This window comes from Phlebotomus papatasi, chromosome 2, assembly GCF_024763615.1.
Source record: "Phlebotomus papatasi isolate M1 chromosome 2, Ppap_2.1, whole genome shotgun sequence".
NCBI lineage: Eukaryota > Metazoa > Arthropoda > Insecta > Diptera > Psychodidae > Phlebotomus > Phlebotomus papatasi.
The window spans coordinates 62978612-62994798 of record NC_077223.1 but is presented as its reverse complement, the minus strand read 5'-3'; the positions used below and the strand labels follow the sequence as shown (position 1 = coordinate 62994798).

The 16187-nt window shown below is 36.9% G+C and overlaps 1 protein-coding gene across 8 annotated transcripts in view; it reads left to right on the top strand.

Moving 5' to 3' along the window:
* Positions 1-15788, top strand: part of LOC129805059 (tight junction protein ZO-1) — a 115859-nt gene extending 100071 nt beyond the window's left edge. For 7 of the 8 annotated variants that reach the window (XM_055852873.1, XM_055852872.1, XM_055852876.1 and 4 more), the window contains 8 exons: positions 173-738; positions 810-1118; positions 1356-1527; positions 1584-1854; positions 3262-3391; positions 7991-8585; positions 10542-11418; positions 15090-15788. In XM_055852873.1, the coding sequence (XP_055708848.1) occupies positions 173-738; positions 810-1118; positions 1356-1527; positions 1584-1854; positions 3262-3391; positions 7991-8585; positions 10542-11418; positions 15090-15313 (3144 nt within the window). In that variant the 3' untranslated portion in view covers positions 15314-15788. The remainder of the gene's footprint in view (positions 1-172; positions 739-809; positions 1119-1355; positions 1528-1583; positions 1855-3261; positions 3392-7990; positions 8586-10541; positions 11419-15089) is intronic. The other variant, XM_055852874.1, reaches the window with a different exon arrangement.
* The last annotated feature ends 399 nt before the right edge of the window (positions 15789-16187 follow it).

Genomic DNA, 16187 nt, shown 5'->3' with positions numbered 1-16187 from the left:
GGTGGTTAATTGATCTGCTTTAAGTGAAAATTTTCGACTGCAAGACAATTAAAGTACAGCTTTAGGGTTAGCTTTGACATAACCTCACATTCCACAATAAACCTTTTGGGAATATTTTGAGAATCCGCAACTTTAATTGTTGTTTTCAATAACGTAAATCCTTGTTGATCAGAATCACTACGATCACGCATCTCCAACTGCCCGAAGACCCACTATGGAGACCAAGTATCCCTATCCTCCGCAAAATGTTGGTCAACCAGGTTTAGACAACAACCTAACGTATGCCACAGCATCTAGACCTCCTCCTCCTGTCCAAGGACAGATATACGGGGGAGCTCCAGATCTGCCGCCGCGAGTGGACAGAGCCTCAAAGCCTCCGGGTGCTGTAGCATCTCCGGATAGGTCGGTACCTAAGAATTCCAGCATTCACAGTATCTCGACGCTGAGTAGATCGGCACAAGAACGACTTTTCACAACGCCGAAAAATGAAGGAGATCCTGCTGATGAATACGCAACGCGAAATCAACTGTTGAATGCTGTGGATAAGAGACTCAATGGCGGGAATTCCCAGCAAGCGTCATTAGAGAGACAGAGAGTAGCGGCTGGTGGAAAGATCAATAATGGATCATATGACAGTGTATCTAGTTATGATTCCTACAACACAGCCCAAATGGCCGCTCAAAACATTCGCCTGGGACCGAATGCCCCGGATGATCTCAAATCCGTGCCCAATGTCAAGTAAGGCATTCTTTATTTTAGGTTTTGAGGTTAGGTTGCAGCCCTAACCTAAATTTTATTGCGGTTTTCAGTGGACGGACTCCATCAACGCCCGGAACTGAGTACCAGAGGAATTCGGGGCATGAGTTCTCACGGTCAACCGTCCACGAGCTAAGTAGGAGCCTTTCATCGGGTGCCAATGATCTCAATCGGCAGAGTAGTCCAGCCAGGAGTGGTTTCCACGGTGGTGATCGCAACATTCCCAGCGGCCATGATGGAGTCTTAACGCGTGCAGAACGACCTTCTGGAGTATCTGTACCTCAGCGTCCTTCAAATCTCGCTCTGGACGGAAGTCCCAGGAAACTTCCGTTTGAAACCAAGACAGACTACGGAAAGTACAGGTTAGGATTTGTTCAACAATTAACCTAACTTTTACATTTTCCTTGAAGTAGTTTTCTCAGTCGTATGCCAAACAAAATGCGGAAATTAAGAAGATACTTCTTCCAGTTTTCGACAGGAAATGATCCACATCCGCTTAAATACCCTTGTGTAGATTTCTTCCTTTCCCTCTGTCTGATTTTCTAACCCTGTTGTATGTGTTTTTGTGTCCTTACCTTTCTCTGTTTTGTCCATGCTAGTCGCAATAATTCCGCCACTCAAGCTGACTACTCCAAGACCACAAAGACTGGCCCACCGGCCGCACAGCCTCCGCCTCCGGGAGTACCCTTCAAGCCTGTACCACCCCCAAAGCCTAAAAACTACCGACCACCTATCCAGGGAGCCCAATCTGGGAATCAATGGGAGAATGGGGTAAGTTTTCCACAAGTCACAATAATTTTCCTTGAAAGTAACAAAATTCTGAGCAGGAATCTGTTATGCCTCGATCACCCAATGGATACGGCTTCTACCCTACTCCTTCCCATTTTCATCACTCCGGACAGAATCCTCCGACGTCGCCCATGGGATCTGGTCCTCCGCCAATTCATAGTGGTGGCTACAATCAACAGTATCCTGGTTCTAGTGGACACTTCAATACTCCTCAGTCGCCCTATGGACCTCGAGAAGGCATGGGAAACAACGGATTCGGTGGAAATCATCTCTACAACGGACAGTACATGCATAGATCTCCTGGATTCGGTAAGGTCCTTCAGTTTTTGTATTATTAAAATTCATTGAATGATATGACGGAACTTGAGATGATCTTGAAAATGGTTCAACAAACGATGGAATTACGAAAAGCAATCAGTGAGAGGACATTATGCCATTTGTTTCGAAGCAATCCCGATTTGATAAATCGTATTGTCGTTAACGAGTGAATACAGGCACGAGACCTCGGTTTTATCGATCTTGTCCTGCTATTCGTCAGCAAGTCAAGGTCTATCTTCGTAGTAAACTGTAATGTCGAACATTTGGAGCTCTTCCAGATTTTGTATAATCAGATCAAGTCTGAGATGGACTAATGATGGCAGATCGTTTTTGGTTAAGTCTTTCATGATAACATCTCTGGTGGTAAAAACATTTCCATTTTATATAAGTAACATTCCAAGAATGTGCTTTTATGTTTTTACACTTTCGGTAGTTCAGGTTAGTTGTAGGTGAAATCTGTTCAGTTCATAACCACATTGTTACTTAGTTTGTTCGATCCAAGGTTCGTTTGATCGCATACTTAATCCGGTCAGAAAAGTTATAGCTGTTAACAAGATAACTCTTGAAGACGGCTATTGTATCTTCATCAAGCGACTATGTTGTTCACTGTAGCATTTCTTTCTTTGTAATCAATTTATAGGTTAGATTACCTCACTCTGAAAATTTTCATGTCCACCACAAGTCTCTCAAAGGAGCTACCTGTCTAATATCCAGCTCGATTGACCGAAAGATTGTCATGGTCGCCTTTTCAAAAAGTTTCAATCTTTTTAATCTATCAAAAGCAATCTCAAACAATACTTTGTGGTTTCACTTATTAGACCACAAATATTTTCTAGTCTTTAGGCACTCGCGGTCTTAAGAGGTAGGCGACTTTGTATCCTATTAGATACGCACACAATGTCACATGTCACACTCTCTACCTCATCACTTAGCACTACTACACCATAGCACGGTACCAAGCCTACCAAGAGAATAATCGGCCTTTCTCACAAAGCTACCCCTTAAGTGACAAAGTGTTCGAATAGCAGGATCTGCTGGAGGAAGGTACTACTGGTACCAATTCAAATGAGAGCTCCTGAAGGGGTTTTAGCGGTACCAGAGAGTGATTCCACAACTTCTTTCGCAGAATATGTCACATCACGAGTAATGCTGTCACTTTTACAAAGTGAAGTTAGCTGTGATTTCAAATATTTGTGACACTTACCGATAACTTCACTATTTAATAGAGAGCGAAATTCACTTATGTTTGAGACGGAAAGAACTATACTGTGATCATTTTACATTTCAATTCTTTCCCGCTTCAAAAGAACGTTCAGAAGAATAAAATGTTCTATTTTATCTCCAAAAAGTCCTTAACCTTTTCCAGGGATATTATTTGACTTGTCATGTCTTTCCCAGGAAACCTTCCCCATCATCCTCCTGAGAGGAACACTCTAGATTTGGCGGGCAGTCGTGAGCAACGTGGATCAGCCTTTGAATTGTACAGAAAACCACAAATTAGCACAGCGAGTCATCATCACAATCTCAGGTATGCAAATAATTGAGAAATCTTCCAAGTGAATCACTTTGAAAAAAAAACACTTTTATCGCAATTATTTGTGCGCAAAAAGTGTTAAATTGAGTAATTTATTTATTTAGCATGAAACTGTTTGAAAAGGTAAATGAGCTAGGGCGTAAAGTTTAGATTGATAAAGAAGATACATCAAATGCACTAACTTTATGCGCACAACACTCAGATTTTTTGCTTTAAATCACTAACACAATTATTCTTTTGGTATTCCTGTTTTATTTATTTATTTATTTTTATTATGAAATTGTTCAGTTTTTTTTGTGATGCCCTACAAAAGTTATAGGCCATTGTAGCCCGTAGAGGACCAATTCCATCATATGCTCAAAATCGATTTCCCAGTAAATAACGGTTTATTAAATTTTACCCTGCTATTCATATTTTGCAAAAGAATAAACACCAACAACTTCCATACAAAAATGACAGAAAAATAAATCTCATATGCTTCAAAAAAGGTTTGTAGCAATGTTTGTAAGAGTTTGTAAAATGAAGATAATTTTCTTTTATAAATAAAAAAAAATTCGTTTGGAAAGAGGTGGAAAAGCGTCCTCTGCTTTACGAAGTGCTCGTGAATTATATGCTATATCTCAAAAGCACTGTCGCATCATTTACTGTTTACCGGTTCTCAACCGATTCATAAATCACTCTCAAAATCCCCTAAAGAAGTTTTAAGAGTGATTTTCGAATGAAAATTACTTACCGGTTCATAAAAGTTTCATTACCGGTTCACAACGGATTTGAACCAATTTATAAATCACTCAAAACATTGCCCAAAATATACCATAGAAGTAATATAAATGAATTTCGAATAAAAATTACTTATCGGTTATGGACCGGTTCATGACTAGTTCATGACCATGCTTTATCAGAGATTCAAAGACCTTTTCAACGAGCCCAAAACATGATACCATTGAGTTGAAAAATACGCTCCCTAGATAGAGTCTTTTTAGCTTTTGACTTTTGGATCGACTTATGGGGGTCTCCCGAAGGTCCCAAGTCGCTATCTCTTACCGTTTAGCCTCTAGAGCAGGCGACAGCCGGACGGACTGACGGACAAAAAGCGTGACGCCATTCCTCAGAAATCTCTTGAAACGGGAAGATTTGTTGATGGAGTTCGAACAGTAAAAAATCGTTTACGATTTTGTATGACGTCTTGAAATTTTTATTTAAATCTGATTCCATTGTTAAAAAAAATATCAAAAAATATATGGTAAATAAACATTTTACAATTTTATCAAACACTTTCATCATCATTTCAAGCCGGTTTCAGTTAGCTTACACAGAAAAAAAAATTTAGTAAAAATGTTCGTAAATGTTTGTGAATTCCTATGGAGGACTTACGAAATGCTCGTAAAGCGTAACCCACGAACAAGTTCGTAAAAGTTTGTACTTTTATCACAAACATTGTTCGTAACATGATCACTTGACGACCATTTTTTTGTACTTTTACAAACATTTGTTCGTAAATGTTCGTAAACACACAAAAAATGTTTGTACAATTTTGTCATTTGTTCGTAAAATGTTGGTCAGGTAAACAAAAATTTACGAAAAATGACAAAATTGTACGAAAATTTTTTTTGTGTTTACGAGCATTCACGAACAAATATTTATAAAATTCAAAAAATGCTCGTTAAATGATCATAATACGAACAAGGTTTGTAAAAAAAGTACAAATTTTACGAACTTGTTTGTGAGTTACGATTTGCAAACATTTGTTTGTAAATGTTCGTAAACATACAAAAAATGTTTGTACAATTTTGTCATTTGTTCGTAATTGTTCGTAAAATGTTGGTCAGGTAAACAAAAATTTACGAAAAATGACAAAATTGTACGAAAATTTTTTTTGTGTTTACGAGCATTTACGAACAAATATTTATAAAATTCAAAAAATGCTCGTTAAATGATCATAATACGAACAAGGTTTGTAAAAAAAGTACAAATTTTACGAACTTGTTTGTGAGTTACGATTTGCAAACATTTGTTTGTAAATGTTCGTAAACATACAAAAAATGTTTGTACAATTTTGTCATTTGTTCGTAATTGTTCGTAAAATGTTCGTCAGGTAAACAAAAATTTACGAAAAATGACAAAATTGTACGAACATTTTTTTTGTGTTTACGAGCATTTACGAACAAATATTTATAAAATTCAAAAAATGCTCGTTAAATGATCATAATACGAACACGGTTTGTAAAAAAAGTACAAATTTTACGAACTTGTTTGTGAGTTACGATTTGCAAACATTTGTTTGTAAATGTTCGTAAACATACAAAAAATGTTTGTACAATTTTGTCATTTGTTCGTAATTGTTCGTAAAATGTTCGTCAGGTGAACAAAAATGTACGAAAAATGACAAAATTGTACGAACATTTTTGTGTGTTTACGAACATTTACGAACAAATCTTTATAAAATTCAAAAAATGCTTGTCAAATGATAATAATTACGAACAATGTTTGTAAAAAAAGTACAAACTTTTACGATGTTATTTGTAGGTTATACGATTTACGAGCATTTCGTAAGTCCCCCATAGGAATTCACAAACATTTACGAACATTTTTACAAAATTTTTTTTTTCTGTATAGTCTCAATGAACTTACAGCTAACCCCACTGGATCTGCAGTTGTTAAGGAGATATTTTCTAAAATCCGAAATGGAATTAATTCTGCTTTTTGGGACTTGATATCCCTTTCGAGGGTCTTTTCTGGGCTAGATAGCCATTAAATTCAATACAGGCAACATAGCTATCTGTACATAATCGATTCATACTTATTAGGGACTCTAAGACTTAAAACACGGGTTTTGACCTGGTTAGGATTTATTCCTTTTTTCTCTTTATAAACCGGTTCATTACTAAAGTAAAGGTAAAGAGAAAAAAGGAATAAATCCTAACCAGGTCAAAACCGGTGTTTTATTTCTCATCAATCAAAACTGACCGAACTACATCTAGACTCTAAGACTTTTTCAACAAATTTAAACTTACCTTAAAAGATTGATAAGGACGCTTTCTTGACTTGAAAAACCGGTAGTGAGCATAATTCAAAGTATTTTTCGAATAAGAAAAAATTACCTGCCTACGATTTATTAGAACTCCAAAACCTTATCAAAAAATCCAAACTTATCTTAAACAGTTGATAAATACGCTCTCTAGAGTCTTTTAAAAGTTTGACCTTGAAAAACCGGTGTTTTGGAATCATTCAAGGTAATTTTCAAATATGAAGGAATTGCCTGTCTGTGATTTATTAGAACTTCCTGATCTTTCGTGTAAATCTAAACTTGTCTCAAATGGTCGAGAAATATGTTCCTTGGAGTTTTTGAAAACTTTGACCTTCGAAAACCGGTATTAAGAATGTTTCAAGGTCATTTTCTAATATTAAGAAACTGTTAGCCTGTAACATCAAAAGGATACTATCAAATCCTAACATACTCCACGCGATTGGGAAATTCTCTCTATACTTTTATAAACCTTTAACCCTGAAAAACCAGTATTAAAAAGTCAAGGTCATTTTCGAACCTTAATTAAATATCCTCTTATAACAGAAAACATACGGTACGTTTTTGAGATATCCCAAGAATAATACCTTCGGAGTAAAAGAGGAGCTGAGATGGACAAATGAAGGCATATTAATAAGTTTCTCAGTTAGAGAGGTTTACTATTCGAATTAATGGATCCGGCGAAGTAGTGTACCAATTTCCAATTCTTCCGGTTTTTATTAATGATAACTCTGGGTACGGATATTTCCTTACCTGATTTTATACTAAGACTTGAAGAAGTTCTATTTAAGAGTATTCTTTAAATTGACACTGATCAGAAGCCCTGCTCCATTAAAAAAAATATTGAGAAAAGAAACAAAAGCCTAATGGAGTTCGCTTATATGCTTATACTACATTGTAGGTCATTTAGGAAAACATGGGAAATCGATTATGGGCTGGTTCTTAGTTGGTTTTGTTTGGCTATACGATGCTGACCTTTGTCCAGAGATCCGATAATGCTGAATTGCAGGAGTAACTGTTCTTTTTTATATTATTGTTTTACTTTCTTGATTGACTTATATTTCATTTTGACATCTAATACATTTTTTTAATTTAAATTTGTGCTTTCTTTTATCACGTGGTTTTGGTTTCAAGACACACTGTTTACATTTTTACATACTTTTATCGACTTTTTTCGCAGCGGACTTTTTACAAAATAAATATCCAATTTATTTTTTAATTGTTGTTGGTGGTGGGCAAATGTGTGAGTGTGGTGCGTGAATTAATGCCATCTTTTTTTCTGAACAACGAGACCGAAAATTTTAATTTTATTCACTATTTTTCTTCCTTTATAAGCAAAAATCAATATATATAAATATAAAAAAAAAGTTAGTGCAAGGTTTTGATCTCCAAAGATCTTTTCTTGTTTTTTTCCTGGTAGTTTTTATTTTCGAAAAAATATATAGTAGGAGTTTATATCAAAGAAAGATCCACTAGATAATTTGTTGAAAAAAAAAGAATAATTATAAGATCCCCTCGAAGTTAGTGATTGACAAGAACTAATGGAAAATCTTGGCGTGTTCATCCAGCACTGTGGATTCCTACGTAAACGCCCTCAATGAGCACCATCTGTATCAGCAACAGATAGCCTATATGGCCCCTAATACACCACCTCCACTCCCTCCCCCAGTAAAGCCTAAAAAGAAACTCCTCAGATCCCCTCTGGCAGCCATAAAGAATGCCTTCCTGAAGACAACTCGTCCACTCAGGCGGCAATCGAGTGTTGCTGCTGAGTGCGAGAAGAAGGCTAGAGCTGTACGTAGACAGCATTCAATGATGGAGCCTAGAATGTATCAGAGACCTCCCATTGAGTACGCCCCTTACTCAGTCGGAACCTATCAGGACCTACAGTATGAGGCTCTCTATGAAAGAACCAGAGAGTGTCAACCTGATCCTCTGTACGCCAACAGGGCATTGATTGACTTTGAACAGAGGATGCCTCCTAGGGGGATCCTGAGGAGGCATAGTTTTGCAGATAGGCCTGGATCGGCTACGCCTTTCCGACGAAATCGCTCATTGATGGTTCGGAGGGAGGTGCCGCAAAATGAAGAAGAGGGTATCTATCAAAGCAGGGGAGGAGCTTTCATGTTGGAGTCGAATAGGAGTGGACTGGAAAAGATGAATGTACGAAAATTGCAAATCATGCTAGGTTGGAGATATGATTTGTAGAAGTTTGTTGAAGATTTGGTTGACGTTTGTCTGTTTGTCTCTTTTTGGTCTAGACTCATTTTGTTAAAAATTTCAGGCGGTTCTCTTACAGCAATACAACGTTAGTGTAGATGCGGGTGACTTTACTTCCTGCCGTTCGTAAGCTTTTCTTTAATTCTAGCACTTACAAATAGTCTTCACCGATCAGACGTAGGCATAAGATCGGTAAAGACTATCCCTAAGTGCTACAATTAAAGACAGGCTTTACGAACAGAAGAAGGCAAAGTCATCAAACCTATGGTACCTAGTCGGTTTAAATAGATTCTTCTACGACGACGTTTGTGAAGTTGATCGAGTGAAAATCATTTGGGTATAACAATTCCACAAGATAGTTAGCAGTCCTAATTAATTCAGTTACGGAGAACCATGTCTACCGTCTAACGCACCTTGTACTGTTCCCTATTTACTTCACTTAACTGTGGGTATAAGCCGACGTTAATTGCAATCAACAATAGGGAAATCCGGAAGTCGTCGGGAAGAGACAATCAGTAAGGGAAACACATCAACTATCTCCAGAACTTTCGGCTCGGTCTCCAAGCCTTCATCAGTGGTCAAGTCTTGCAATCTTGCTCTGAGACTCATTTTTGGTCAGGATTATAACAGGGCATGAGAGGAAACGGGGGCACTATTCTTACACTGTCTTTTACAATTTTTGTAATACTTGGCACTATTTCAGATCTTCTTCGTCTTGGGTCTTGCTGGGATTTTCTCTTTGTTATCACGGATTTCCCTATTGCGGATTACTTCACTTAACCAAAATAGTTCTCTACTCTAACTTTTGGGAAAATTGTTTGATCTTTACGAAGCATACAAGGACCCAAACGAAACAAAAATGACGTGTTGAACTCCTACATCTTGTTAACGAGTCGCGATCGGACTCAAGATTCTGAGCCTGTGTTATTCTTAGGGCATCATCTCGATGTTGCATACGTTGCATAATTACTTGTTTGACCTTCTTTCCTTGATTTACAGAAATTACACCCATGCTTGACCGCCTGGGATTCCTCGGAACTTGTATGTTTCTTTCTAACGATTGTCATCCAAAACGAACGAACACCCATTATCATGGGGCAAAAAGTACCATTTGAATTACACTTCTCACCTCGGAAAGTATCTCCGCTGAGCACTATCTAGGATTGGAAAGCCTATGATGTGTCTAGTTAGATCTTTATGCAAAAAGCTTGGTATCCGCCTTCTGATGTTTATAAGTCCCTACCCAATGATACCCTGTAATCTTTGATATCACTCGCTTGTTGACGAAGACACGAAGCATGTAGAAAGCTCTTTATGAGGGAGGTTTTCGAACTAGTAGCCGGATGCAGATTCTCTCTGAAGTAACCAGAGTAGAATCTAATAACCTTCTCTATCGAAATCCTTCGCAGGGGTACGTCGTTGTCTAACCTTGGTGGCACGGTTTGGTAGAAGTTAGTCCCAGTCAAGTTTGTTACAGCTTGTTAAATGACATTTTTGAACAACGTTGAACAACTCAGTAACGAAAAGCGGGCTAAAGTTTCAGCGTTAAGGTAGCTTCTTATTTCTTCGAAACATACTGAGGAAAATGATAACCTACGCCAACTGAACAGGTGGCTTTTACGTTTTGTTATCAAATGGATTGAGGTAGTTCTGTTACGATCCAAGTATTTGGTCTGAGTTTCGATTTTGACCGGTTTGATCGTCGTCATTACGAATATTGCGAACTGATTTTTATAAACAAGAACGAACGTCGTCGTCCGAATTTGCACTCACAAACTATAAGAGATTCGTCGTACAAAGTTCCTAAACAAACAGCAACCATTGAACAAATCATGTCTCCATGATATCAAGCTTTTTCGAAAGCATGGTTCGTCGTATTCACACATTTGTAATTTTTAGTATGGGTATCCGAGGAGGAGAGACCTCCACAGGGATCATCTGTACCAGAGCAAGAAGGAAATGCAGGAAAGGATTCAGCAGGGTAGGGTAGAGATGGAAAGGGCGACATCTGAGCCACCTAGTGACTCATCATCGTCAGCTGCTGGATCTAGGGATACCAGTATCTATTCTACTCGTAGGGAGGTCAAAGAAAACGGTTTCCGAACGCGTGCCCAGCTAAGGGAACATATCTATCAGACTCGTAGGGAAGCAATGGAGTCAATGGCAGAGCCAATTTATGTTTCTAGAAAGGAAGAAAGGTGTCAGGTGATTCATGAGGGAATCGATGAAGTCCCCGTTGGTGTCTTTGCCCAGAGAGAAGAAGCTGAGGGTGGAGAATCGATATCAAATGAAGATGCTTCACACAGCACTGGTGGATCTACTGTGGTAGCTCCCTTTGACATCAATAATGACACTGTGGTGGCCATGAGTCCTCGACCAGCCCCCAGAAATTCCCATTTGTCCAATATAATCAAGAGAACAGCTCCAGAAAACAAGACACCAGCTCAGTACGCTAGTCGAACATCCATAGAAACCCAGTACACCTCACAGGTTAGCCTACCTTCCCTACCCAGTACTATTGGGCCACCCAATGCCTCCAGCACTCCCTACGATAGCACTGGATCCCTAGGAGCAGCTTCCAGGGCTAGACAGCCCACCACAACTCGAGGCGTATTTGATGAGAACGGTGGAACTCTCCTAGATCCAGTGTGGAATGTTTCTCTGGAGATTCCCAAGGGCGCCATTGGGAAGGGAATTCGCCAAGAGATCTACTTCACAGTGACTGATCCCAGAATGAGCGAGTGCGTCGGAGGACCTCCCCTTGACATGGAACATGGTACTGGCATTGAAATTCACACGAGTGTTTTGTGGCACGGAATGATTGTTGTGAATGTGTGAGCATGAGTAGAGATTTAGATGCATGTTTCAAGAATTGAACACTTTTCGGTAATCTAGCATGGAAACTAAATATTCTAATCTAGTATAGACTCATACCACACTGTTCTCAATTTTCATTTAGTTGAGAACAGTTTGAGAATAGCTTCTAATGCTTTACTCGGCTTTGTTGGCTTTCAACTGACTGTTTCTAATCGATTATTTTAAGATCTTTTTTGAGAACAATTGATGAAAAACCCTAGTTTTTAATCCGAGACACTCTCCCTTCATCTAAATGGAAAACCTAAAAAAAACAGTGAAGTGCTTATTTCAATGAAACATGAAACTTTCTCCTGAACATTTTTTAGTACATGGCTGTTCTCACAAGCTTCTCAGTTGTCGACTTTTCCTTGTGTTTGGTTCCTGTCTTGACTGTTTAGTGATTTTGAAACACGACGAGGACTGTGGAAAACAGTCGAGACAGGAACCAACACAAAGAAAGAATCTGACCTCTGAGTTAAGTGCACATAATCTTACTGCCACTTCAGAACTAAAAAAATCGTTAAGAAGTGTGCATGTGGAATGTTTTTGATGACATGCCTACGCACAAATATAAAGGGGATTCGAGAAAAATAAATAAATTACGATTACTTGACCAATTCATTATCGATTTGGACTCACATATCAAAAAGTGCATAGATTGGAAAAAGCTTAAGCACAGGTACATCATATCTGATAGGGATTACGTTGAAGGGAACAAAATAGATTTTGATGAATAAATAAGTATTTTTCGAGAAAAATAAAGATCCACTTTACTTTTTAAACAGATCTCGTATAAGAGCTCTCAAATATGGATGGAAATTAATTACTGAACGTAAGAATTAAACACATTCGTAATTTTTAACAGAGGCGGAATGATAACTTTTCGATACTATCGAATCGATAGTATCGATAAATCTATATGTGCTAGATTAAGTGAACGTCGACTTTTTACTGATTGTTGGACCATTCTTTGTGAGATTATTAAAAGAATAAGACTGTTGATAAACAAATATGTTAGTTACAGGAAGTGCAGCTATCGTTTAAAATTTTCAGGTTCGACAGTCGATAGTATCGAAAATAAGTTATCATGTCACCCCACCTTTTCATTGTGATTTATAATATTTTTTACCTTGGCTCAAATTCTAACGTTCAGTAATAGTCTTTCCGATTTGAGGTTTCTCTCCGGTTGAGTATTCTTATTGCACCGATTCGAAGTTATATCAGAGAGAATTTACCTAAAAACCCATTGGAAGTTCGAAAATTTATATTTTTGACGAGTTGCATAAAAGTGAATAAGTTCACGAAAAGGACATTCATTTAATTAAAATTCAATTGTTCTGCTATCTTGAAAAAGAGCGCTAAGAAACTCAAAAAATCACTTTTTTCATCAAGGATTTACGCTCTGTTTTTGACGATTGAAGTGTCAAAAATACCGAAAATTCGAAAATGAAGGACAGCTAGCGCGAACGCGACGAAAACGGGAATTAGTCGATTCCGAGTAGGTTTAGTTTGACTTTGGACTTTATAGATTTATTTCTTCAAAAGGTTTATACTCAGCTCTTCGTTGTCCGGAAGTTTTAGGGCAAAATGACACTTAAGTTTTTTTTAATCTAGTTAACGGTTTTTCTATTCTGTGCTTTTTTCGTGGGTGTATACGTTTCATTTTCTGTCACAATTATGTTTCAAAAATTTTGACAAAACGAAAACAACACTCTAATTCACACTATACAAACTGCATGATTCCTAAAAAAAAAAAAAGATTTGAATATATCAAACAGCTGGCAGCTGTCACTCGCATAACAAGAGAGCTGAGTAGATTAATCTTGTAGTATAAAAATTCGAAATCCTCTTTGAGGTTTTCGTATATCAAGAGCATTTTGTGGAAATAGCAACCTATTTATCTTTTAGCTGAGACACTTCTTAAGTATCAAACTATAATTGTGAGTAATCCGCGTAATCCGAACGAACTAATTTTCATATCTACGAAGATATACTATATACCATTTGACTGTTTATAAATCTAAAGTTAATGAAGAACCCTATTTTTTTTTAATGCAACACAATGATTAAAAAATTATTGTTGTGGATAAAGAGATCTTGTTCAAAATTTCTTAAAAAGATATTTTATACCAATTTGACAATACTTTTTCTTCCATTTTATGTGGAAGAATGTCCTCTTGACAAACTTTTCTTGTTAGATTGAAAAAACTGTTTTTTCAGTGTAGACAAAATCCTTTTTGGTGCTATTTGGCACTTAATCGACCGTAGCTTCAATTCTACTCAAAAAAAGTTTTGTCAAAGAAACAAGAAAAGTTTGTCAAATATATATTCTGACATACAGAATCCTCTCGTTAAGTAATAACCTTCCCGATTTGAGAGCTCTCTCCTCTCCTAAATTTACCTAAAATCCCATTGGAAGTTCGAAAGTTTAAGCCGACGAGTTACACAAAAGTGAGCAAGTTCATGAAAATAACATTTATTTTAAAGAAACTACAATTCAAAGGTTCTTCCATCTTAAAATTCCACAGAAACTCCCTTTTTGCAGCAAAGGTTTACACACTATTGTTGACATTGTTGACGATTGAAGTGTTAAAAATACCGAATTTCGAAATGGCAGAAGAATTAGCGCTAAAGCGGCGAGTGCGTGAACTTGCACTTTAGGCTTCCGATAGATTTTTGAATAAGTTTGGCTTGGCTTTGGAGTGGTTTTGTCTTTTCGAAAGGTTATTACTGAACAGAACCAATATGTAAAAGTTTCGTCAAATTGACATTGCATTGGCCAACTGGATTATGTTGAAAGTTTGTCAAGAGGATGTTTTACCAGTTTTGCCATATCGAATGTGAGAAAAATTTGTCAAATTGAAAAATAACACAATTTTGACAAAATTTGACAAGATTCACTTATCTGCTTAACAAAACTGTTTCTAAGAATATTGTGTACTAGTACCAGTGAAGTTTGTAAAACCGACACTACAAGCGCTGTAATCGCATATAGTCAAAAGCGCTGGAAGCTGCAAAAACTGAATTTTTAAGGAACTTTAAACGGAAATATCTCAAAATCCGAAAGAAATTTTTATTTCGATAAAGTTAAATGGAAGTTAGTGCAACTGTGAAATTTTTCTCAATGAAGATTCATGCAGAAATTTTGCAAAATTTAGCGTGCTGCTCAAGTCACGTTATTAGAAAATCACTTTCGATCTCGTTTCCTCATAAAAAAAAATAATTCCACTAAACTCTAGCGGAAATAAGTGATTTGCTACAAGACTGCAAACTCATGTTTATACAGACATAATTAATTGATGTTATAATTTCAAAAAAAAAATACACTTTTATCTTTCGCGCATTCCACAACAACTTTCCAAAATTAATTTATTCATCACCAAATTATTTGTATATTAAATCACATGATATTACGCCAAGTTATACAATCCACCATGCAAATTTTAATTTTTAAAAATAATATTCACCGTAGATTTGATTGGTAGAATAGAATGTCTTGCAGAAATATGTTTTCTTGAATATTTTATTCTTAGGTATTTTTTAAAATTAATTTTTGGGTTTTTTCGTGTGTTTGATTTTTTTTGGTGATAGGTGAAACAATGCTGTCCCCTTTGGTGATGTGCGGTCCTCAGGGCCTGGAATTCCTGGTGCCAGTGACCCTAAACATTCCCCATTGCGCCGGAAAGACGGCGTCTCTGGGGCTAGCTCTCAAGGCTACGGACAGCGAGAAGCACCTCAACACCAACTGGGACAACATCGATCTGCCCACGACTACGGCCGCCCACACCGTCTCCGTCAAAGTGGACCATTTTTAGGGGATCACAGAGATGCTTAAGGTGCCTTGCATGCCCCCATTTATTGTCCAGGGAGTTTAGCTTTTTTTTTTTAAATCAATAAATACTTGCTAAACTCCCTCACCATGTATTCTTTATCAATATTTTATCTATAAAGGAATTTATTGTAGGTATCCCGTTTATATCTGAATAATTTTAGTGTAAAAAGACCCCAATATTTTGACATTTATTCTATCTGCTGAACGCGATTTTTTGTAGGTTTGTACAGCCAAAGTTTGACGACATTTCTTTTGTAATTTTTCGCTCTAGCACTAGAAATTTCTTTTCTATATTATTATTATATTGTAATTTTTTTCTGTATGTATAATTACTTTGAGCTGCCTGCTTAGGAAAGGCAATTATCGCCTATTGTCCGATTTATAGAGTATTAAGAGATTATAGGAGATGAAAAAGAGAAAATTTATAATTTACAATAAATGCATTTTTACACTCTCAATTCCACGTGTTTGCTTATCAATTTGCCGCCAAAAGTGTTCAATTCGATTTAAAACAGAATTAAATCGAATGCAGATTGTAGATAAAAGATTTCAACCAGGAGTAGGTATTGAGCCTAAACACAAGTAGATTTTGATTCTCCAATAGTGTCTTGGATAAAAGGTAAATGGATCTTTATTTGCACAAAAAGTCGTTGATGTTCGAAGAATCCAAATTCAATCTCGAATTTTCATAAAAAATTTTCGAACAAGGTGAAGAAAATTTATCAAATATCACACTAAAAAGCTCGCAAAAAAGTTACGCAGTGATTATGGAGTGATTAAGTAATGGGAAAAGAACAGTAAGCGTCGTTATTCTGTTTTATTTCTCACAACAATGGAGACCGTCACATTTTGACACT